The sequence below is a fragment of the Sprattus sprattus genome (genome assembly GCF_963457725.1).
Source record: "Sprattus sprattus genome assembly, chromosome: 17".
Taxonomy (NCBI): domain Eukaryota; kingdom Metazoa; phylum Chordata; class Actinopteri; order Clupeiformes; family Clupeidae; genus Sprattus; species Sprattus sprattus.
The window spans coordinates 16003608-16028425 of record NC_137915.1 but is presented as its reverse complement, the minus strand read 5'-3'; the positions used below and the strand labels follow the sequence as shown (position 1 = coordinate 16028425).

Below are 24818 nucleotides of genomic sequence, written 5' to 3'. Positions count from 1 at the left end.
TCGCTTAAGAACTAATTTTCAAATGTCTAGAGAATTGGTGTCAAATTTCAGCACTGAGTTAGTTATCACTGAAATGTAAGGACTAGTGAGTGTAACGGTAGCCAGTGGGTAAAGTGCTGTGCAGTGAGTAAACCTCAGTCCTTGACATCTTCCCTGCGGAAGAGGACTTCCCTGTCCGTGTTCAATCATACCATCGGACTGAGGATGGAAAGGTCCTGGTCTTGTTTATAACAGCTGGCAGAGTTGCCCAAACAGGTGCAATGCAAAATTCCTGCCTTGGTCTGAATATGAGTTTCTGGGAGTGACATAACGACAAACTCACTTGGCTATTATTCTTGTCTCCTGATTGGGAAATAGATAGGCCTCGGTCCACAAACATTCCACAACCACCCTCAACTTCTTGTCTTCCGCAAACCACCCCCGGCCAATAAAAAAGGTCTCTCACCTTCCCTTTCAGTTTCTGCACCCCAAAATGAGCTCTGTGGCTATGTATCCAACCCAACACCGTAGGCACCAGAGACCTGGTTTTGGAGGCAACTGACGTAGGCTATTTCAACTTTATTCCCAACTTTTCCACTTGATTCTAGAAATGCAAAATTGACATTTTTTTTTTACCCTTAATATGGCCCCCAATCGTTGATTCTGGCGCACAGCCTACGTTGAATCCTAAAATGCACTGCAACTAGTAGGCCCTATTTGCTGTGGCTCGCCTCATTCAGCTGATTTAAAGCAAACTTCAGAACAAATTGTCCAAACTACTTGTTGGACCTGTTCACTCTTAGCAAGAATAAGCCCATCTGTTTCATTTGTGTAGTTTGCGTAGGCGTGATTAAATAATATAACAATATGACATTATGAGGTGAAACACCATGACAAATACAAAACACTGGATCCCTTGTGTCACAACAGGCCATGTTCACGAAAGCAAAGTCACAGAGAGCAGAGAGCAGCAAAAGCAGAAAATATCGCTGCTCATTTGCAGAAGGAAACTGTCTAATGCAATACATGCTTGAATAAGTAGTTTGCCTAGATAACAGATAGACTACGTTTAAGAAGAAATACAATTGTCGGCCGAGTGGATGAGCTTGACAGCGTTCTACAGGAGTATGGAGAAGGAAAAACTTTGTACTCGCTTGCTCTGAATAAAAATTCTGATATGCTTGGCTACATGTATATCTCCTCTGTCAATTTTCATTCTCTTCATTCTGTTTGGTCCACTAAACTGATTGTGATTTCTCAACATGGCCCCGTGAAGGAGATTTCTTGTCTCATCACCGGCTGTCAAACTTCTTACTGTTGTCAACATGAACACGCCCTTGCATGTCACGTGACAAGAGAAACGTCTCATGTGGCAATGGCGCGGTTGTTGAAAACAAACCCCGGGCAGTTCTAGTTGATAATGAAGTGACTGAAAAGTGCACGACAGTTTAACCGTTTTCTTCAAGTTGCTGTAGGACTATGGATTTATCATCACTCATTAAGAAAATAGGTAAGCAAAGCTAAGCTAACTCCTTTTGAGCTCGTATCGTTATGTTTAATTTGATTCCAGTCCAAGTGGATAGACAATTAACAGTTAACAAGAGACATAGCATAGCTAGCTCTTACAAAAGTTAACGCTGACGCCAAAGTCATCGTTTGGTAAGATTATTACGATGTGTACGTTAGCTAATGTTGTTCCTCTTAGATAACTAGAAATACTATACCAAGGTCTGGGTTGGATCTAACAGCCTAACGTTGTTTATAACACTCTCGTTTGTTTGCTACTTTGTTGCTATTCAGTATAACGTTAGTAGCTAACTAGGTAGCCAAATGTTATTAAATAGATTTAAAAATGCGATCCTAGCTGTCAAAACTTTGGCTAGTTCGCTAACGTTACAATCTTAGATTTGAATGTCTATTTAGAAACCGCAACATTTGTGACGTGAGGTTGCAGTATGCTTAACCTCGTTGATTTAATATCATATATCGTTTGCTGATTTTTTGTTGTTGCGGAATACCATATTTTAGTCCACTATCATATGCCTCATAACTCATTAGGTCAGACACATGTCACGCCAACACTTAAAGCAGCAATAAGGAGTTTTGTTTCAAATCTAGCACGCTTTCTAACTAAAGGGCACGCTATCTACCTTGCAAACACCACCAACAGCCCAGTTGACACTGATATAAGTTTGCCTACACACTAACTGGTGTCTTTGGCAGCAAAGCTGGCAATGTCATGCGGTGAAAGCCTTTATTCCATTTTTGCAAGGTGTTCCAGCCAGGAAACATAGAACTACATAGTGCATATCATGGATGGCTAGTGGGAGAGATACAGGTGTTTATCTGTCCTTCACATGACCATATGCTATCAAAATGAATTTGAGGATGGTACCAAAACTAGTTTCCTATAAAACCATACCTCAAAAAGTGTAAAATTGTTGCATAGTGTTACTTTAAGGCTACTATTAGTGTTCGTAATTAGAAGTGGTGCCTCTAGCTATATTGATCGGCTTTGAAAGAGACAGTGACAGGAGTCTTACAGTGGCTCTGGATTCTCAAATCACTTACAGGGTCTTTAACAGTTTTGTTGTCTAGTCGCAATACAGGATTCATGGACACAAATAATGTGCTTTCAACAGGTCATTCCTTATTGGAAATCAGAGTCCGAGCTCTCAAAAACATCCAGAGTAAACTGGATCATGGCCTCCTCTCAGTTCCTGATCTTGTCCAAGAGCGAACACTGTTTGTTTTTCTTCTGGAGTGGTTTAATTTCCCAGAGGTGCCGTTGCAAGAAGAGGTTCTTCAATTGCTCTGCATTTTATCCAAGGTACTGTATCATTATTTGTTACTTGGTTTCCATGTTTAACCAGTTACAGTCAAGCATTTGAATGACTTGTTGACAAGCTGTCAGCCCTGTCTGTTTAATCTTTGTCTAAAGCACCCGACAGGTGCCTACATGCTCATGGATGTTGGAGCAGTAGAGTTTCTTACTCAGCTCTCACCCAGTGTGGAGAAAGAGCTGCAGGCCATCATCGACAGCATTATCGATCAGCTGTTCCATCTCCCCGAGCTACCACAGCCATCCAGTACTCCAGCGGGTGGTTACGAACAACACTTTACCTCCGCTGCTGTTCAAATGGGTATGCAAAGTAATAGTTAATCTCCTGTTTCTATCTGTTGCTGCTGTTATTTGGACTAATCATTTGTATTTGTCAGTGTGACAAATCCCTCAAAGGCTTAGCCATGCACACAGTTGTCACATTGAAGAGATAAATATTTAGCGGGGTGTAGGTAGTCATCTCCTCCATTTGCTTTTGATTTCCATTTTCTTTTCTTTTGTCTTTTAGAGGAAGAGTGTCTTGCAAGAGGGTACTTCCAGAGAAGCAGGCCAAACCATTCAGATATGCTTCCTCATCGAGGAACAGGTACCTTGCTGTTGGCTTTGTGATGAAATGCGTTTATTCTTTTTGACAGATTTTTTAATGTTATTTTAATTATTATTATTTGCTATTACTTGTGTCCAGCAGGAAATACAAAAGATAATCGTTTTGTGCTGCGCCATGTTTCTGATACCACAGAATAATTGACATTCCACAATGCCATATTTGTGTTTTCCAAAAACAATAAGCAGCAAGCAAAGCGGTCAGGTGCCTGAAGTTTTCGGTCTTTCCTTGGCTGTCTCTGACACCTACAGACAGACACATCCTGTCATCAAATGAAAGGTGAATGCACTCACACTCCTGCAAGATATTGTATGAATATGGATGATTGATGTTGAACTATTCAGGTGCTGAGGCTCCTGGCCGTTATACATTTAATACATTTAATTAATTCCATATCTGATAGAGTGGGGTTGAATCTTATATTCTTATTCATCCCACCAGTGAAATTGTTGGCTCATCTGTGACTGTAAATGCATGTGGGCTATTGCATTTCAATTCAACATTTATTATTATTATTATTATTATTATTATTATTATTATTAAAGCTTTATCATTATTAGTTTCTGGTTAAAGATTAATCAATATGATGGAGAAATCCAAAGTGTCTGTAACTTAATAGATAATCCCCCCATGGCTTTTATGTTTGGGATTTTTCCATCATATTGATTCAATAATAGGTGGGAACCCCTGGTTGATTTGACATGACATGTCCATGTTTGATCTTTTCCTGTAGCTCCTTAAGAAGCAACGACCCCATTACAGTGCGCACCACCTGTGAGCTTCTCCGAGACGTCATCATGCAGGACTTTCCAGCCGAGATATTCCTGCAACGTCCTAGTATAGTGCAAGTATGACACTTGTTTATGTCTGCATGTGGTCGCATGGCCTATCGCCTCAGACCGAATGACAAGCAGCCTCTGATTTTTATTTTCCTTTTTCTGCTTTTGCTTTTATTTTTTGGCAAGTTTTCCTCATGGTCGATAGAACCAATTAGCAGGATTGAATTGCTTGGATTTAAAAGCTATGACTTCACTAACGCCAGAGGGCAGTGAATTTGAACTCAGTGCAAATTACATCCTCAATAATTCAATTGGGCCTGCCCTTTTATTTAGTGCATAATCTTATTTATGGTTGCAGTCGCTAGCCACACAGGCCGCGAGGGGTTTTTCACCAGCTCTGGCTTTTAAGGCTTGTTTGTGTAATTCTTTATTTCAGCATGAGCGTTTGTTAGCATAATTGTGCAGGTTCGCTGCTCAGCGACTTTGATGTTGGGACACGGCCGCTTCTGAGCTGAGGTGTGACTTAGACCCCGCGTTTGATATTTTCCTTCTCCTCCCTGGTGGGTCTCTAGAGCCTGCTGTCCTTGCTGAGTCTGAGTGGGGAGAGTGAGGCTAGTTACCTGACTCTCCAGGCTCTGGCTTGTCTGCAACAGCTCTGCTCCAACCTAAGGAGCCGACTGCGCTTCCACAGAGACCCAGGCTTCTGCTCAGCCAAGCAAGGTACATCCAGCTGTCGGCTACACTTTAACACACTCCCTCACTCCCAAACACTCTCCATCACTCTCATACACACTCTTTCTATATTTCTCTCCGTATCTATCTATCTCTTTCTCTCCTCTCTCTCTCTCTCTCCCTCTCTCTCTCTGTCTCTCTTTCTCTATCTCTTTCATTCTTTCTTTCTGTCTTTCTTTCTTTCTCTCTCTGCTCTCAATGGAAACAGAAAAACACAAGCTTGCCCTTGCATGTGTCAGTGGGAAGTGAGAAATGGCATATTTATTTAATAATTTAATAAGGTTTGCATAAGTTAAATTTCCTTCTGGGAGAATCTGAGGGGTCTCACCTGATAGGAAGAGTTTCTGTCAGGTTTCCCTCACTACGTGTTCAGTTTGTTCAATGTTTTTGCGGCTGAAAAGTTGGTTAACATTGATTTTTTCTTTGCGAGAGTTTCCTCTGATTTGGGAATTTTTCCCAATGAAATGTAGATGCACTTACGCAAGCCTCGAGCCATCAATGAAATGCACATTATATTTATTTATTTAGCAGACACTTTTATCCAAAGCAACTGACTGTAGAGACACGCATTCCCATGAATAGCTTTTGTGTGCTGCCTGGGAATCAAACCCATGGTCTTGGTGTTGTGAGCACCTTGCTGTACCTAGTTGAGCCACATGAACACTTTATGGAATTGTTTTTGCTTTATTCTGTTGCTCCCACCCCTTAGATCTTGTGTCCCAGAATTCCTCGATGTCCTACCCCCAGGAAGTGCGAGGGACAGAGCGCTCAGGTGCTTCCTCGCCGGAGGGCTGTTCTCCGAGGCCGTCGGTGGTGGGCCGCACTGGGCAGAGGGTCCGGGGAGATGGCCAGGACGGAGACGCAGCCTCCTCAAGGTCTGACCGCTTCTGCTGTCTTTGCCCACACAGCAAAGTAAAACTTATTTGAAATATCTTAAAAACTAATTTCTTTGGTCAGTTTATGTAGGAAAAGATCTCCAATGCCAAATTGGCAGACATTTTTTCACTCTGATGCTGTATTGAATTCATGTCAATTTTGTTTTACTCCCTGAAGTATAGGAAAGGGCAGCACACAGCTTACAGTTGCAACACTAACTGTACAGTAACACATGAAGTACTTGATTTGATTCCCAAAGCCTGTTTTATGTATACCATCCCCTGTGCTGTGAGTTAGTTTCGCTAAATGAGTAATTAAATGTAAATTTTGGTCCATTTTATATAGCTCCATGACCACTGGGGTTCAAAACTATGATCTTCACTACGCGCAGAATATTTTTTCCCCCTGTTTCATCAACTGAATTCATGTTATTTGAAGCCCAATTGAGAAGCCCGATCTCTTGTCACGCTCCGCAGAGCCTCACATCTAATGCCCCTATACAGCCCTTAAGCATTCCCTTTGGTTGCAGTGGCAGCAGCGGGTCCCAGGGAGGTGGGAGAGGAGGCGGCCCCCCCGGGCCCCCCCTGCAGTCACCGCAGCCCCTGGGCCAGCTGGAGCAGCCGCCGGAGCTGGAGGCCCAGGAGGAGGCGCAGGAGCTGCAGGTGCAGCAGTGGAGCCTGGTCCAGCTCAGCGTGGCGGCCCTGGAGCACGCGCTGCCACTCCTCAGGATGGGTGAGGAGGCGACGGAGAGGAATGGAGGAGGGGAGAGGAGGGGAGCTTATTTGGCTCTCTCACTCCTTTTGCCCTGGTGTGTGTGAGCGAGTGAGTGAGTGAGTGAGCGAGTGAGTGAGGCCTAGCCTAGCCTAGCCAGACCGGGGGGGGTCATATCCTAATGTGTATGTGTGTGTGTTATGCCCGTATGCTGATGTTGTCCTGTGCTCCTGTGCTGCAGAGAGTGTATGTGTATGGGGGGGTCATATCCTGATGTGTGCGTTATGCTCGTATGCTAATGTTCTCCGGTGCTCCTGTGCTGTAGAGAGTGTGCGCGTGTTCCAGAGGGCCCTGGAGCTGCTGTCCGAGGCGCTGCCCCTGCTCAGAGACAGCGTGTCTGAGGAGCTGTGGGATGAACCCAGCCTCACCGCTCTGGAGCTGGCAAGTCTTTCTAGCCCTCTGTCTCTCCCAATCCCCAGCTCCCTCCATCTCTCCCACTAACCCCCCCTCCTTCTGTCTCTCTCTCCTCTCCTATTTCACCCCTCTCCTTCTCACTTCCTTTCTCCCTTCTCTCGCTCTCCTTATCTCCCCTCTTCCTTTCTCTCTCTCTCTCTCTCCTCTCTTACTCCTTCTCTCCCTCTCTCCCTTTCTCTCCCTCTCTCTCCTCTCTCACGCTCTCTCTCCCCTCTCTCCCTCTCTCCCTCTCTCCCCCTCTCCTTCTCTCCCTCTCTCTTCTCTATTCCTTTATCTCTCTCTCACTCCCCTCTTCTTCTCTCTCCCCCTCCTTCTGTTTTTCTCTCCCCCTCTCAGTTAGTACTCTTTTGGTCTGCTTTTCCTTCTATCTCTCCCTCATTCTTCTCGTTCTGTCTGTTAACCTCTTTTCTTCCCCCCTCCTCTTTTTCTTCCTCCCTCTCTTCTTTTCTCTCTTTTTCTCCTCTTTCTCCCCTCTAACTCTCTCCTCTCTCTTTCTCCCCGTCTCTCCCCCCCCCCCCATCTCCTCTCTTCTTCTCTACCTCTGTCTCACGCTCTCCTTTTTCTCTTCCCACCCAGCCCCTCTGCCCACGTCTGCGTCACGGCCTGATGTCTGTGTTAGCGTATGAAAAAAACACCTGATCATGTCATCCCTCGTTCCACTTTTTCTTTCCTTTTCTTTTTTTATGTAATGCCACCTCAAGATCTGCATGTACTTAACCAGGTAGCTAGATAGAAGCTGGTTCTGTCTATGGATCAAAACTACGCATACTTGTACAGAGTAGTTCTAATGAACTGTATCTATAGTAGAATACCAGTAGTAGTATACTAGTACCCTAGTACAGTATGCTGCTGGTCTAGTGTAGTCTTTGTGTAAACAAATGCTAATGTAGACTCAAACTACACTAGCACTGGTTATACTTGTGTCTGTGCTCGTAGCTAGTGCTGAATCCACTATATGCGTAATAATAATGCCTCCCGTTGTTTGGAGATGTATATATTTTTCACAATGTGCCTTATACATCATCGGCGTTTTATGCACGCTCACAGCACTGCCGTCTCCCCTAAAAAGTGGTATGTCATCTTAAAGAAAGTTCCTCGTGGTAATGCAGAGTGCTTTTACTGCCCCCTGCTGTCTGCCTGGTGTCATTAAAACATCTAAGGGTTTGGGTTTTTATTGAGAAGACTGTGACTTCAGTGTTTCTTATGTTTCTGTAGAGGGAGAAGATCCAAGGATGTATGGAGACTTTGGGGGACGTTTTGTCTTATCACAGCAGCCAAATGTCCGAAGAGCAGGAGGCGTCGCTGGTGTTCCATAGGATGACATACACGAGCACGGCCATCTTCACCATCCGACTGCTGCAAACACTCCTGCCTGTGGAGAAGGTCTGTGGTTGTGTCAGAGAACAGCGTTAAAAACCTTGAACCATTTAAGATCTTACTATTACCTTATCTGGTGGACTTCCCTATTTCTTCATGCGTCTTAATTATTTTTTGTTTATCATTTTATGTTTTTTTTGTCCCTACAGCATTGTTTGTCCTCTCAGTCCAACTTCAGTTGGTTCACTTTGCCTGCATGTCATACTGAGATACCAGAGTGCACCTTTTCACCAATACAATACCTCTGTCCTTCAATTAGTTGTGTGCACATTTGAGGTGTGATTTATTAATTGTGGATGACTGTTTTCCACCTTTTAATTTGTCTTTGCTGTGGTGCTTTCCCCGCAGGCTAGCGAGAACCTTCCGGAGAACACCGCTGCGGCCCTTTTCCTCCTGTGCCTGGATGCCTCCTTTGCTGAAGCCTTCCCCAGTGCCCACGAGTCCGCTGTGGCGTACCTGGAGCTGGCCAACCCCGACAGCCACGCTCTGTTCCGCCGCGCATCCCGGGCCGCCCACAGCATGGAGGCCACCTGCGCCTTCTTGAAGGAGGCTGAGGCGGAGGTAATTAAACCACCTCCTGTCTACCAGACTTTAATGCCAGGCAGGAGGGCTAAATTAATAATGAATGGGATCAATAAAGTGATCGAACACAGCGTGGTGGGAGAGAGACTTGAAAAGCATGTCGGTATTGATCGATTCCGGTAGTTTTTTATCTTTTAAAGCAAAACGTTACTTCCAGTTACCTTTAACATGCTGATGGGCTTCTGTTGTTGTTGCTGTTTATATGTTTGTTTTGTAGGGAGAGAAGAACTGGTTAGAGTTGTTGGAGCTTGCTGAGCAAGCAGTGAACGGCCTTCCCTACCACCAGCACCTACCTGTGGTGAAGGAATGTGTGCAGATATGCTCCTACCTGTAAGAGACAGTGCTTCTGATCCTGTCTGATTGCTCACTGGGAGAAAGTTGGTTTGTGTTGTGGAAATTGAACAGTAGACCGTGACACCGGTGTGCCAAAGGGTAACAGACTGCCATGGGTTGATGTCACTAATTATAACGAACATGATGTCAGTGATGGGCCTGGTTTTAAATCTCCGTCTTGGAACACTGTGTTCTAAACAACACACTTAATTATTCACTAAGTCTTATTTATCAATAGGAAAGTAAAGATCGAAGTATTAAAATTGTTGTATCTAGAAGTCAACATTGTGGCAGTACTGGGAATATAATCTGGCCTGAAAGGATCTCCATCTCTACTAATTGATTTTGACTCATCATTAAAGAGGGAAGGAGACAGGAATCGAACAAGTGCCCATCACCGGCATCTCTGTGGAAAGAAATATGTGATTACAACCACAGCCTCAACCTTCTCCCGGAGTGCAAATTGCTATTGATGTATGTGCCATTGCGGCACGGTTAAGTCACTCTGGATGAGCGTGGGGAAGTAAATGTGGGTTTGAATGTGTCCCCAGGTGGAAGTTTGCCCAGGCAAGCCCCCTGCTACGCTCTCGGAGTCAGGAGGTTTACCTGAAGCTCTTGTCTCACCCCCTCCTACCTGTCAAGACGGAGTGTTATACCAGGACCCTCAACATTGTCAAGGTAACCATGCTGTTTGTGTAAAGCTGAGTCATCCCATTCAAAGGTCCCTGTGACCTTTTGACCCCTCACATTAGCCAATCAGAGGGCTGTAATGGACTGTTGATGTCATTATGGTAGGAGTGCCTGGGAGTTCAGAACGTGGCGAAGCCCGTGTCGTCCGTGTGCAGCGGCGTCCATTTTGTCCTCCACGCTCGAGTCCTCTATGAGATTTGCACGTTCGGCCTTCAGGACCAAGTAGGGAAGGTATGATGGCCACACACTGCATCCCCAAAATGCCCACGATGACATGACGCACAAGACGACATGATGACTTGTAAAACAAGGACACACTGAAGGGCTCTTTATGCTCTGTGTTTAAAAAAAAAATGTTTTCAGTAATACATGTCGAGGTCATGCTAAGCCAACATCTGACATTGGGAGATGGCACACATATGCTGTGCTGTGTGTAAGGCGTGCTAGCGTGTCAGGAGTGGATGACTGAGCGCCTCCGAGCGACATTCATACGGCCATCAATTTGGTTTATGTGGCGCCCACAGGTGAAATCGGCTGCCAAGGATATCCTCCTGTTCCTGCTCAAAGGGAGATTGATGATGACAGCTGCGACTTGGAGCAAACTTAATGAGGCTCTTTACCCGGTCATCCCCGTCTTACAGGTAGGTTGCCTTCGCTCAAAGGCCTGGTGTGTACCGGTGGCACAGGAGGAGGGAAATGTCTTTGTTGGTATTAGCATACATCACTGTCCTGGAGGAGACGTTCAAATACTGCAATACTGTGTGTGTTTATCAGTATTCTTCAGTGATACACAGACCTTGTCTGTCTTGAGTTCATAAATTCAGACTGGATCAGATTGAGCGCTGGTAATTGAAAATGGGGAAAAACATTCTTTTTTGAAATCCAAAAAAATCCAATGAAACAGAAAGGTCATCAAAATTGATTACATTTTGCCAAGTGCTCTTTGTAATTGGGCCGTCATTACAGCGGAGATGCGGAGAAGCACTTCTGCACTCGCCTCTATGCATATTTATTTAACGTCATGCTCAGCCAGGCCTCTATGGGCCTCTGTTGGGAGACACTCTAAATCAAGTGTGTGTGTGTGCTGGTGTGTATCCATCTGTGTGTATGTGTGTGTATTCCAGAGTTATGCCAGCAGTGATGATGCCTTGGGAAACTGTATCCTGCTGATAAGTGAACCATCAGGCGAGACGGGCGTTGGGATGAGTTCACACGCCGTCAAGCTACGCGCCGCACTCCGACTGCTGTTCTCCAAGCACCAGGCGTGAGTGTGTGTGTGTGTGTGTGTGTGTGTGTGTGTGTGTGTGTGTGTGTGTGTGTGTGTGTGTGTGTGTGTGTGTGTGTGTGTGTGTGTGTGTGTGCGCGGCCATTTATGTGTGTGATTTAGTGAGTGAGTGAGTGTTTGTGTGTGTGTGTCTGTCTGTCTGTGTGTCCCTGTCTGTGTGTGTGTGTGTGTGTGTGTGTGTGTGTGTGTGTGTGTGTGTGTGTGTGTGTGTGTGTGTGTGTGTGTGTGTGTGTGTGTGTGTGTGTGTGTGTGTGTGTGTGTGTGTGTGTGTGTGTGTGTGTGTGTGTGTGTGTGTGTGTGTGTGTGTGTGTGCTGTGTCAAATTCATTACTTGACAGAAACACTTAAATTAAGTTTAATATGCACGTGTGAAAGGCCTCCTGTGGTTCCCATAAGTGTTTCATCCCTTTAATTCTCAGTGCATTGATCTGGCACTAGCTCCTGTGACTGGGGCAAATCTCAACCTCTGATGAGCTGTTGGAATACTGTAGAGCAGAGTATTGCAGCACAGCAAACTCTGAGATGTTGGACGGAATGATAGGTTTCCTTCGTGTAACTTTCCAAGGGTGTGCATTAATAAAGCAATCGCACACGAGAGGGAATGCGTAATTGTGAGACTGTTGCATGAGGCCCGAGGCCAGTGATTGTAGTTTGGCTGTTATTGTGAAGCAACCCCACTCATTTGAATCCCTTTCAGCCGACCGTAATCTGAGGCCAGAACTAACTGTTGCCCTTAATTAATCTGGCTCAGTCAGCGTGAGAGTTAAGGCTGGCACTGTTTTCGAAAGTCAAATTCAAGATTAAACAAACACATACATTCTAAACCCCAAAAAATAAGTGTGTACAGTTACTTTGAGTTTTCAGTCACTGTGTGTGTGTGTGTGTGTGTGTGTGTGTGTGTGTGTGTGTGTGTGTGTTAAGAGTGCGAGCAGCAGCAGTGCAGCACCTGATCCCCCACCTGACCTGCACTGAGGGGGGCAGCAGCTCTCGCCTCGCCCAGGACAGCAGCACCCTGTCCCAGCTCCCCTCCCTCTTCCTGCTCAACCAGGCTGTGGACCTCAAGCTTGACATCACTGACAAGTCATTCCTCAAGGTAAACACAGACACGGTCCGGTCCCTGTCTGTACAGGCCCTCGGTAGACTCACCACATAGGTAATAGGTACGGACAGTTTAATACAGAATTACAAACGTTCATACTCTATATATTGTACTGTAATGTAATACATTTTACTCTCATTTGATGGTTTATTGTCATACTCAGAGGTGGAGTTATATATAATTACATACTTATAAGTACATACTTATAATACACTTTACTCCGATGTGTTTTGTTGTTGAACTCACAGGTGGATCAATGAGATCTAATTAAGTGCATACTTATCATACTTCCCTCTTGTAGTGGGTTTGTAACCCACTGAAGTCTGATGTGTTTGTGTTTTGCCCTACCCCCAGGTGGAGTCTGTCAATAAGCTGTACAGCATTTTCACCTCCGAGACGGTTGACCTGGTTCTCAGGAGGTCTGCCGCAGAGCAGCTGGTGGTCGTCCTGCAGGGTAAAACACCAGCGCCCTGCCACGTCAAACTCCCAACTCCTCCTCCCCCAAAACCCACTTCCTGTTTGTATCACCCTGTGAAAAAAACCCTCTGTGCCCAACTGTATGACCACCCTAACCAGAGCCTTTTTTTTTCTCATATTGAGGAAATTAAAGTAAATGAGGTCTCACGATTCATTGTAAATTCACAGTTGATGTTTGTGTTTGCAGACACAGCTATGCATGCTGCACTGAGGAGCCTTGGAGCTGGCGAGAAAGTGATCAGTGTCATCGGTGACATTGTGAAAAACACCATGAAGGTACAACTGAATAACTCTACTTCTTATTTATTTTAATTTGATATTTTTACCTCTTTTTTTTTTTTTGCTGAAGTATAAAATGCCTCCTGCCAGCTGTTGGGTGAAGTCGGAGAGCCAAGTGTTTGCATAGTCTTACATTACTCGAAAGAAAAGTGTTCATTGCCTCATTTGTACAGGGCGTAAGCAAAACAGTAATTTCGATCCAATTTGCTGCGCTGAGCAATCCTTCCATCACGGCATGGGATTTAAGATGAAGGATGCCAAGTGGTAGGGAAAAAAACAAACACAAAACAAGCAAGACCTCAGAAAAACTAAAACTTATAATTTTGTGCTGGTGGCAGCCACTTCTCTCTGTGTCAAGGCAAGCATAATAGGAGTTAATTGTGTCAGGCTGTGGTCTGCCACTCTTAATTTGTCACCTCTCTTCTAAAGAGTGCCTCTCCATTTTATTCTGTTAAAACAAGGAGAAGAAAAAAAGGAGTCCTGTAATTAGCATGGTGTGAGACGCAGGCGCAGGCCTTGGTGAAAGGAGCTGGGTTTGGGTGTCACGCTGCTGCATTACAGGTCGAGTGTGTTTTATTTGTTAGCGCTGATTAGCACTTTGCTTCTTCGCACGTTTAGCACGTCAGAGGCTGGCTGTGAACATGACACAACCCTAGCCAGATGTAATTGCTCATGAACAATAGGTTGTTCTTAGGGACTGGGTGGGTGGGTGTGTATGTGATTGTATGTGTAATTGTGTGTGTGTGTATGCTGTTGGGGCTGCTCTACTGTGTGAGACAGTTCTTTACTGTTCTTTTGCACTTTTACTGTTCCGCACAGAGTATGACATAATGTTGCGTGAACCTCTGTCACAACAGGGACTGGCTGCGTTCTTAGCAGGATAACACTGAGAGGAATGTACATTGGGGGGGGGGGGGGGGGGGGGGGGGGTTAGCAATTAAACGCTATATGGCTGTGCATAAATGGCCATCCCCAACCTCCCCAATTCCTTCCAGTTCTCCGTTGTTTTGTACATGAAAGCTCATTGGCACAGAGGCATTAGTGAGTCCGTTTCATTCTGTTTCATTCTGTTAAATGCTGACCTGCGCTGCCCTGGTGGCCTTTTGCCTCTCTTGTCAAGATGGTTTATCCAACAGCAGGTTCATAAACACTTGTCCGAAAAAACACATTCAGAAATGCCCTCCAGCTCCAGTAACATATTGTTCTGACATACACACACACAAACCCGCACAAACATACAAACCTACGGTCACACACAACCACACACAGACACACACGTACACAGACACACACAAACACACACACACACACACACACAAACCCCAGGACACACACAACCACACACACACGCACACACAAACCCCAGGACACACACAGCCACACACACACACACACACACACACACACACACAAACCCCAGGACACATAGCCACACACACACACACACAGCCACACACAAGTGCTAACTGACCGCGCTCCTTGTACCTGTGCCAGTGATATGTAGTGTGATTTATGTATTTGTTTTGACAGTAGATGGACTGCCACTCACAAACACTTACGCTCACACACAAACACACACACACACACACACACACACACACACACTCGCCACGTCCCCTGTCCCTGTGGCAGTGATATGTAATGTGTGTGTGTGTGTGTGCAGAACATGGACTGCCTGCTGGAGCCCTGCCTGGCTGTGCTGAGGAAGCTGGTGTATGCGGACCCCACCCTGCGCCACGGCCTGGCACAGCAGCCCCCCCTCCTGCTCACTCTGCTCAGAGGTAGGCTGAACTGTGTTTTGGGGGTCCTGTATCATCCTGAAGACATTTCGTTGTCATGAATGTCTGGCAGACTATGAGTCATCCCGCTTTTTATATGGTACTTACCAAAACGACAAAAGATATTTCTCCTTTATTTGTATTAATTAATGTATTATTTATTTATTTATTTATTTAAAAAAATCGATATACTTTTTTTGCTGTTTTGTGGCTTTCGCAGACAAAAAAATAGTTCTTTACAAAAAATAACTTTAAAGTTTCAGGTATTGCTTAGTAGTAGTTCTTGTTGACCTGAAGTAACAATGCATTTCTGTTATAAAAAGTGAACAAACTACTTACGGAATGATATGAAAGATCTGAATCAGAAGCACAAAACCCACTGTCTGTCGCAGCAGCTATTATTCATTTTCAGGGGTCATTATCAAGAAATATCGATCCTCTGAACTTTGGGACAGCCCATTCAATTCAATGGAACATTCCGCAGCATTCTGAGGCGTCGTATAATAAACAGTTATACAGAACAGCTCATATTATAACTCCCTCTCCTGTTTATTATGTTCAGAGCTAGGCTAGACTGCGCTCACCGTCATACCTATACATAGTTGCGGAGCACACAGGGTGTCATGCTCACCCACACATGTAGACACAGTCTCACAGATTTGTACACAATGTCAGGACACGCTGCTCATTCCGTTCACCCACTCACAGAAAACACACGCACTCTTGGGTACAGTTACAGAACACACAGCCTATTTCACTCATACACTGATACATAAAGAGGTATGGATTACACTCTCCCCTGCACATGGTCAGGGTTGGATAGACAGGGCATGTAGCATCCTCATGGCTGAGTGCCGTCCCTCCCTTCGCTACAATCCTACACTTATGCAGTTAGTGTATAAATTAAGATGACAGACTTCTACAGTTAGCCCCAGTCATATGGAGAGGCATATAGACAAATAAACAATAGCAGGACGAGGTAGACAGATGATGACACCTCTCCCTTTCATTCTGCTGGGAGAGATGCTGGAGCACACAGCCCCCTGCACACATGCACCGTTAAATAGAGACACAAAGAGACAAACAGATGGAGAGATAACAACACCTCCTCCACTCAAACTGCACACGGGTGCAGTGGGGAAAACCTATTGCACCCATCCACAAAACAAAAAACCCACAGCCTCCACAGTCAGACAGAGGGATAGAGAGAGAGAGAGAGAGAGAGAGAGAGAGAGAGAGAGAGAGAGAGAAAGAGAGACGTGTAAGCAAATAGATGGAGCAGTGGAAAGGCAGACAAATGACTACACCTCCTCTTACCAAGTCTGTTATGAAGTCTGCTCAAGCATTCAGCCTATTGCACTGATATGCTGTCTGATCGCGAGCATACACGCCTTTCCACTTATCCGCAGTGAGACGGAGCCATAAACAGTTTGGTGAATAAACACAGAAGACTGATGGACAGATAGCATGCTTACCTCAGTCAGAGCTGTGGTGATAGAGGACATAGTACTCAGCCTTTTACTCTTCGCTGTCGGAGAGATAGACACATGAACAAATCGCTGAATGGAAGGCCAAAGGACAACAAGTACTAGGTAATTTCTCAGGTAATGATTCTACCGAGAGATAAATGGGCAGGGGTAGAGATATTTACGTGTGTATGACATTTAGACATGCCTACCTAGACATGCCCTCAGAAATACCTGTCTAGACGTTTTGTATAGAAAGGTAAATGGATACAGATTAGGATAGAAGGTAAAGTTAGTGAACAGTCATTTGCAGTGCAGTCTTGACTTACAGTCTGTTCTGTTCACATTATCCCCGTATCTAAGTGGGCCGCTTGCAAGCAGATTTCATTATGTTTCCATCTGGCCATTTGGAATATGCCAGCGTCCTCAGCAGCTTCCAGGTTGAGCTCTGGCAACATATGTATCCGCCACACATATGGATCAGATTGGATCAATGGGACTGTGGTAGAAAATTGGATCAACGACAGATCTCTTAATGCCTTTGACAATCACTTCAAACATGACTGTCCATCTATTTTTGGAGACAGTGTTTAGCCCTAACAGGGTAACTGTGTTTGTTGTGAGGGTGTGTCTAATTCCGTCAGCACTGAATGCATAAAGGCTTATTCTCCCCTCACTTGAGAGCCATGAGGCAGCTGTGCTAGAGCAAATGTTTTGCTATCAGGAGTACCAGGCTCCCTTGCCCCCTACTTCAGGTAGCACATGTGTCCCACTCCAGGCAGTAAATGAGCCCCCTAAAGAACGTTCCCATCTGCAATGAAAAGCCTCCCCCCCCCCCCCAGGAGAAGGCCCTCATCCAGTCCCCTTAGTGAATCAAGTCTGGATTTACAGCCTCTGCTCTCAACCACCTGAGGAAGAATAGGAGAGGAAGAGAGTGTGTGTGTGTGTGTGTGTGTGTGTTTATGTGTGTACTGCCTTTGATTGGCTGCCATTTGCTTCAAAGCGTTGTCGTTTGTCTTCCTGTTTTATGTTGCTGCCGTGTCTCTGCGCGTGACTCTGGTGTGGCCTCAGCGTGGTTGATTCTGAAGGAGGGCAATCAGGGAGGCGTGGTGGAGGCCGCCGCTCTCATGGGCTTACTGCTCTTTGATGAAATCGCCAGAGTGGATGTGTGGTAAGGGCCTGCACTTAACCTTCTATCCTCCTGCTACACACACACACACACTCACACACACACACACACACACACACACACACACACACATGCATACAAGAATGCACAAGAATGCACATAAGCTTGGTCAAACACAGTAACATTAACATACAGGTCATAACCTTGGCTGAAACAATTTAAACTTGCTTTTGAGAGTCACTTCACCTATATGAATATTTAGGCATATTGCGTGGTTGTCATGTTTACATATATTGTCATGTAGTACAGAGAAAGCATACATTTACTGCATGCTGTCCAAGCTGCTTCTACACCCAGATCTGTAATATTGGAAAGTGTCTTGTTTAGTTTTTTGTCCAAATCATCTGTGTATTTCTCTAGGTTTTTCCCCATGGTATCCATTTAATTAAAGTTTCAGTGTGTTGACCGCTAAAGCCATGCCCTTGTCTTTCTGTCTGCCGTATTCCTCTGAGCTGCGGAGCTATATTCAGTACCCGAGACTTCATTAGTGACAGCATGGTTTCTCTGCAGTGTGACGTGCTGACAGTCAACGTCAATGACTCAGAAACCAGAGATATTGAACACCTGAAGTCTTTGGAAAAAAATATCCTTAGAATATCTCAAAGGGCTTTGCAAACAAAGACTGGTGTATGCATGGATCACATCCTTTGCTCAGTGCAGTCTGCCAGTTGACGCAAAGCAGGGGCAATATGAGACGTCACTTCGGCGCTGGAAAGCTCAGATACTCATTTGTTTGTTTGTTTGTTTTTTGTTTGTTTATTTGTTTGCTGTCTACTCGTCTTCATCAGGACCGACAAAGCAGATGGCAGCCCTGAGACGAGCCTATCTCCGTTCTCCCTCCCCGTCTCAGTCATCCGCAGGTAACGCACCCCCATCCCATAATATGCTATTCCGCTGCTGAGAGTGTGTCTGTCTGCTGAACCTAGACACACAGACTCTCTGAAGATTCACATGTAATACATCTATACTCATTTATTTATTTACGCTTTAGTGAAGTCACAAGTATCATTAGGTACTATGCACTAAATATTGACTTTACTAAATTTACATCTTAGCAAAAAATGTCCTTTCCAATTTCCTTAAAGTGATGCTCATTACTATATAATACCAAATTAACTGACTAGTACATGCAGTACATAGTATGTATTTCTTATTACACTGTAATAAGGACACGTAATATAGTATAATAATACCTATTAATGCTTTTATCCAATTTGACTTCCAGAACAGTATAGCTATACTTGCATGTGAGCTCAAACCCATTGCATTGATGATGCTAGCACCTTTCTCTATCAGCAGAGGTACAGGATTTGACTGGCCTGGTCTCTGTCCTCTTTCAGGTACAATCTCCCATTCCAAGCGGCATCTCATCACGTGGTCAGCCCCTACTGCTGTGTGCTGCCCCCCTACGCTGACCTGGTCAACCTGAAGCCAGCCTGGCACATGCTGCAGCTGGCCTGGAACAGAGCATGGCATTCTGGGATGGATAACCTCCTGGAGGAGCTGAGGGGATACAGAAGTGATGTTCCTGAGTAAGAAAGTGCAGCCTGCTTGTCTTGTAGTGCGTTGTGTGTGTGTTTTGTGCGTTGCGTGCGTGTGTGTATGTGTGTGTGGGTGCGTGCATGTTGGTACACATATATGTATGTGCATTTAAAGGTTATATAGGTAAGTAGCCAAGGTTATGTATAAAGGTTATGCAGGTAGCCGTCCAACTACATGCACCCCATCCCATCCAACATTCTTCAAGCCATATCGCCTGCTGTCCTACCGGCAATCACACAGGTGATTAATGGTTCATTTAATTCTGGTACATTTCCTTCTTTATTCAAAGTGTCTCGGGTAACACCGCTGCTCAAAAATCCGTCTCTCGATCCCACTCAGGTGGAAAACTATCGACCGGTCTCACTGCTCCTTTTTAAAACCATTGAGAGGGCAGCTTCCGAACAGGTCACAGAGTTCTTGTCAAGGAACAATCCCCTCAATCCAAACCAGTCTGGATTTAAAAGCAGTCACTCCACCGAAACAGCACTGTTGTCGGTGAAAGAGGCCTTAAAAACAGCTAGAGCAGCAGCTTAATCCTCGGCTCTCGTCCTGCTTGACTCATACATCAGGCACAGTAGACGCAGTAAGATCGCCTGGGGGGCGCTGGCGTTGGTTACGCATCTAATTTTTTCAGAGTGAAATTAATCTTTAACAAGGAAGGCTGTAACTCCACCAACCTGCCATTCTTGTGGACTGCACTTGACTGGAGCCAATTTTATCCTACAACAAGACAGTGACCAAAGCATTGCTGCAAATTATGTAAGGCATATTTATGGAGGTGTCAGTCAAACTGTTATGGTGTGGTGTTTTAATAGCTGCTGCAAATGGAGGATTTGTTTGATGAGTGCTCACAAAATTGAACAAAATTGAAGTTTCGAACTGAAATCATTATTCTTCACTTTGTCAATGTCTATTTTCTATTCATTTTAAATCATTTAGTAACTTATGTGATGGATGGAAATATGAGTTTTCCAGGAAAAGGTGTCCTTTTCTGGGTGATTCTAAACTTTTGAACAGTAGTGTTTGTATTTGCCTCTGATCCCCCCCCCCCCCCCCTCTTTTTCTATCTTTCTACCCGTCGGGTCTCAAGCAGATGGATTCCCCACTTTGAGCTGAGGTTCTGCTCAAGGTTTCTTCCTGTTAAAAGGGAGTTTCCCCCTGACCCGGTCACCTTAGTGCCTGCTCTGGGGGCTTCAGTAAAGCACCTTTAGACAATCTCATTGTTATTGGCACTATATAGAAAAAAAATGTATTGACTTAGACTTAGACTTAGAAAACTTTAATGTCCCCGAGAGGCAATTTGTTTTCCAAGATGAGGTGTATCTGTGTATGTGTATCCGTATGTGTTTGTGCTGCCATATATTTATTTATTTATTTGTTTATTCGAAAAGGGAAAGTGTTCATTGATAAACATTTCCCTGAAAATCTAAATGCACCGGAATTAGCTAGGTTAGCTAGTTTTCATCCGTTGTCCCTTGACATGGCATGACAGAGAGATATGGAAATAAAAGAAAGATGTCACGCATTTTGCATCTTCATGTGCACGTGTAATGATGACATGTATTGGACACCACCCTGTCTTTCTGCCATAGTTGGCATTCCCCGTTTCAGCCTACCCCATCGCACTCCTTTCCCCTTCAGGTCCTCTGTACTTCCGAGAGGCCTCCCCAAACTTATAGTCACTCGCCATGTAAATGAGCCACCATCAGGGAGAAGCCTCATAAGAGAAGCATCTGCTCCTGATCTGTCTTCATTTGCCACTGATGTGACGTAATCTAAACAAATGAGCCCAGCTAGCATTCACTCTTTAATGCAATCATGCCAGAGGATCTCTCCAGCCGCGGAGGGTCTCAACACGTTAGGCATTGTTTCCTGTCGAAAATCATCAACTGCAGTGTGAGTGAGCGAGGTTTTAGTTTTTTTTTTCTCCTCTCTTCCTTTTCCCATCCTTGTGTGAAGCACAGAGGCTTCCTTCGTTGGAGAGAGACTTCCTTTTTGTTATTGTCTCCCTTCGCACACTAAAAGTTCAGGAGACATCTCTTTGAACCAGATTTTTTTGTTTGTTTGTGTGTCTTATTCAGCGAGGCTGCTGCCTTCGAAGGGGCTGTTTTCATTTTGCAGCGGAATGTTTTTTTTTTAAACAGAGAGAAATTCTGCAGTGGAAGGCTTCTCTGTCTCTTTCATGATGAATTGCACTTTTGTGTGTGCGTTTGAGATTGCGAGTGTGACCGTGTGTGTGCAGTTGTGCGTGTTTGCATGTGCCTGGTTGTGTGTCTGTGTGTGTGCGTGTGAGAGAAAGACAGAAACCCCAAATCACCGGAGTCTGCGATTCTTCCGTGGGAGGTTTTCCAAACATGCTCACGTCAGCTCACTCAGGTGTCTGTCTGCCAAAACAAGCATAAATAAAACAAAACGCAAAAACAAAGGCGCTTAAAAAAATCGAATTATTCACATGCTTCGTGATTTAAGTAATCTAAATTAATTGCATGTTTTACTTTCCATGAAAAGCATTTAAAAAATCTGTCAGATTTGCCATTGACGTGAAGTGACAAAGTAGCCAAGCTGTGAAAGTGTGATGTTCACACAGAAAAACATCTATTTTTGTCTAAAACTAGCAAGCTAACACGATACGTCTCCAAAAAACGAATTATCTTCAGGGATTCTCAGAGATTTCTGAAGGTCTGGGATTCTCCATCTTGAATTTGAAAAACGAGGTGATAAATAATTCCAAGTTGAGGCTGTAGACCTGATATCAAAGTACTAATACAGCCCAAACCTTGATGCTAGCACAACAACAAAAGCATGCAGAGGGAGAAATACGATCTATTACCACAACACAGACTGGCCACTATATCCATCCAATATGGCCACCACTGAGCACTGCACAGGGACAGAATGGTAAAGGGGTATCAAAGAGTGTGATTTAATCTGCTTAAAAACATTTTTGGAATGTTATTTTTCTTAAATTAATTAATTGACATGAATGTGTTATTTTGAAAACCCTGCAAAACAAACAAACAATAAAAAAAAGAAAGCAAAACACAGAAAGAAGTCGTTTACTTTGCCACTTCATGATATTTTGTCATCTTCAAAATAACCCACACAGAAAGAGTGCAATATAGTGATCTGTCCCTTCTTGTTCCATGGTGGAAGGGGGCCAAAAACTACACAGAAAAAGATCAATATCTTGATCTCTGACCCTTTAGATGTTGCTCCATCTTCTTTCCTTTGCCCTTAAGGTTCAATGGTTGAAAAAAAAACAACTCCACAGAAAGAGGTCAACATTGTTGCATCTGTCTCTTCTGTTCTTGCTCCATAATTATCTGTCCTTTTCCTTTAAGGTTCTATTGCGAAAGAAAAAAACCTTGCGCTGCCCCCTCTCATTAAGTTTCCGTCATCTTCCTTGTTTCCCGAAGGTTCCATTGTGACCTGGTGATGTCGGCAACCCAGGGCGTTCTCCTGAGGGTCAGCCATATCAAGCCGGGGCTGCAGGACTGTGTCCAGGCCGTGCTGACCGCTGGCTCTCACGGTCATGTGAGGCTTGCTCTGGCCCGGATGAGGCTGTACCTGCTCACTGATCGGCTAGCCCTCAAGCAGGGAGCCCAAGGCAGTAGGACCCTGCTCAGGGGCATCAGCTGGCACCAAGCCCTGGAGAGGTGAGGGACTCCTGGGGAAGTTCTCAGAGTAAATGCTAGGATTGTGGGCTAATGCTAGGTTAAGGAAAATGTTCTGCTGATTTCTATTCAAAGGTGTTACAATGGGCTTTAACCCTCTATACAATCTAGAACAGGGATCTTCAACAGGGGGTCCTGCAGGGGGGTCGCGAAATCTTTGGTTGATAAGATAATTTTTTTAAATATTTCTAAAAAAAAAAAAAAAAAAAAAAAATCAAGCAATTTTTTTTCCCACAAATTTAAATATCTTCCAAATCAGAATTGTATTTATTCCCTTTAAATTTACATTAACATAAATCCAACATATTGTAGCGAACTTATAAATTGATCGAGAAGACGTTATCTTTCAGTCCAATCGACACCCACAGCTACCCACAGGAGCTCTTTCAAGCTGGGCACCGGTTCACTCACAGCACCTTTCATGCACAGGCACTAGCCAATCAGATCGCGTTTCTGCTCAAGTCTAAAGAGCGCGAAGGTCAAAAATAAAAGATGGCGGACCAAACTCCATAGCTGGCCTTGTTTGTACCTGTATACATTGTTAGTTTGACATTTTTTTGCTTAGATTTAAAAAAAAAAAAAATTATAAAGAGAAATAGACACTGTAAAAGGTCAAAAAACGCTAATTGTAACTGAAAAATAAGTGAGGATTTGCGAGGTGTGTGAGCCTCCTAGCTAATGTTAGCATGCTACTACCTACAATCTTAACAACTTGCTAGCGGTGTGATTGGTTTGTTGACCTGTCAATCTCACTATAACATCTATGTTGTCAACACAACTCCATGCGCCAGAAATTTGAAAAGAAGATACATCTCACTAATGTGGGAGGATGTGTGCCATTGACACAATAACAGGGTAGCTATGTTTATTTGGCACTAGGCCCAGTATATTATAAACAATATTTTATGCAATTTATATAGTAGGGGGTCCCTGCTCATCTCGCCATCAGTTTGGGGGTCCCTGGCCTGAAAAACGTTGAAGACCCCTGATCTAGAAGGTTAAGGCAGAATTGGTCCTACCCAATACTATACTAATACTAGCATTAGTATTTCAAAAAAAGAGGAGCTGACCATAAAATTAATATATTTATTTGTTAATTTTGCTACGGTAGATGTCTGTACGATATAATAAAACATCTACTTTGTCATAGCTCTATCTGGCAAACATCCGAATAGAAGAAAGTGGGTAATAACTGTTCCACTTTATATTAACTATACTAACAAAGACGTTGATTTGTGTTAAATGAGAACTACATTCTAATACAACCCTGAATTAACTTGAATTATGTACAGTTAAGAAGCATAACCCTAGTGACAACATATTGTGTCAACTCATTAATTTTACATTTTGTATTAATTCATATGAATTGTTAATTACACAGTAGCTAAGATTGCTTCCTATAAAGTGTTAAAAGCACTTTATTTTGGTGCCCTATCGGCAGATAAAGTATAAATATAAAGCGGGGTCTAATTTCTGTCCCCCAGGTTTCTGCAGGTGCAGCCAGCGTGTGCTGAGGATGAGAGGCTGCTGGTGGAGATTGTGGCCTTCCTCAATACCTTCTTCAGCCAGCACCGCCCTACCTCCGACTCCGACGACCCCGACCTCCGCTGGATCCTCCAGCTCCTCCTCAAGCAGGTAACTCCGCAGCTGTTACCCCCCCACCCCCCTCTTCTCCCAGACGCTGCCGCGCTTCCCAACGAGACGAGATGAGCCCGGTGTGCGTTTTGATTACTCTGGGCACTCCCCACCATCTTAAAACAATAAAGAGGCCCAGTCTGCGGCTGTAATTGGGTTTGAGTTTTTATATCCCCCTCTCCCGTGCAGCAGAGTGTGTTTATTTAATGCACAGGGTGAATAAATCACGCTGCTGAGCCGTGCAAGCGCATTAACGGCCCATTGCAGCAGAAAAGAAAAGGATAGGTTAACGTTATTTTAGGTCAGTTCAGTTTCGTTTTTAACCCTTTCATTTAGTTATTTAGGGGGTGTATTGTCACTACACCGTTTTCATTTTCCTATGAGGTTTGTTGTGACTGTCTGTCTCTCTGTCTCTG

The 24818-nt window shown here is 44.3% G+C and overlaps 1 protein-coding gene across 1 annotated transcript in view; it reads left to right on the top strand.

Annotated features, from left to right (window-relative positions):
- Window positions 1-1458: 1458 nt before the first annotated feature.
- Window positions 1459-24818, top strand: part of rttn (rotatin) — a gene marked incomplete at its 5' end in the record, with an annotated part of 59124 nt that continues 35764 nt past the window's right edge. The window contains 26 exons of the mRNA XM_080854960.1: window positions 1459-1489; window positions 2622-2809; window positions 2921-3122; window positions 3330-3407; window positions 3611-3704; window positions 4159-4273; window positions 4777-4924; window positions 5646-5811; window positions 6342-6544; window positions 6849-6964; window positions 8213-8380; window positions 8723-8935; window positions 9174-9286; window positions 9841-9967; window positions 10085-10210; window positions 10504-10620; window positions 11104-11243; window positions 12185-12356; window positions 12717-12816; window positions 13027-13115; window positions 14782-14899; window positions 17434-17533; window positions 18340-18411; window positions 18892-19083; window positions 22510-22749; window positions 24252-24402. Coding sequence (XP_080711086.1) covers window positions 1459-1489; window positions 2622-2809; window positions 2921-3122; window positions 3330-3407; window positions 3611-3704; window positions 4159-4273; window positions 4777-4924; window positions 5646-5811; window positions 6342-6544; window positions 6849-6964; window positions 8213-8380; window positions 8723-8935; window positions 9174-9286; window positions 9841-9967; window positions 10085-10210; window positions 10504-10620; window positions 11104-11243; window positions 12185-12356; window positions 12717-12816; window positions 13027-13115; window positions 14782-14899; window positions 17434-17533; window positions 18340-18411; window positions 18892-19083; window positions 22510-22749; window positions 24252-24402 — 3579 coding nt within the window. The remainder of the gene's footprint in view (window positions 1490-2621; window positions 2810-2920; window positions 3123-3329; window positions 3408-3610; window positions 3705-4158; window positions 4274-4776; window positions 4925-5645; window positions 5812-6341; window positions 6545-6848; window positions 6965-8212; window positions 8381-8722; window positions 8936-9173; window positions 9287-9840; window positions 9968-10084; window positions 10211-10503; window positions 10621-11103; window positions 11244-12184; window positions 12357-12716; window positions 12817-13026; window positions 13116-14781; window positions 14900-17433; window positions 17534-18339; window positions 18412-18891; window positions 19084-22509; window positions 22750-24251; window positions 24403-24818) is intronic.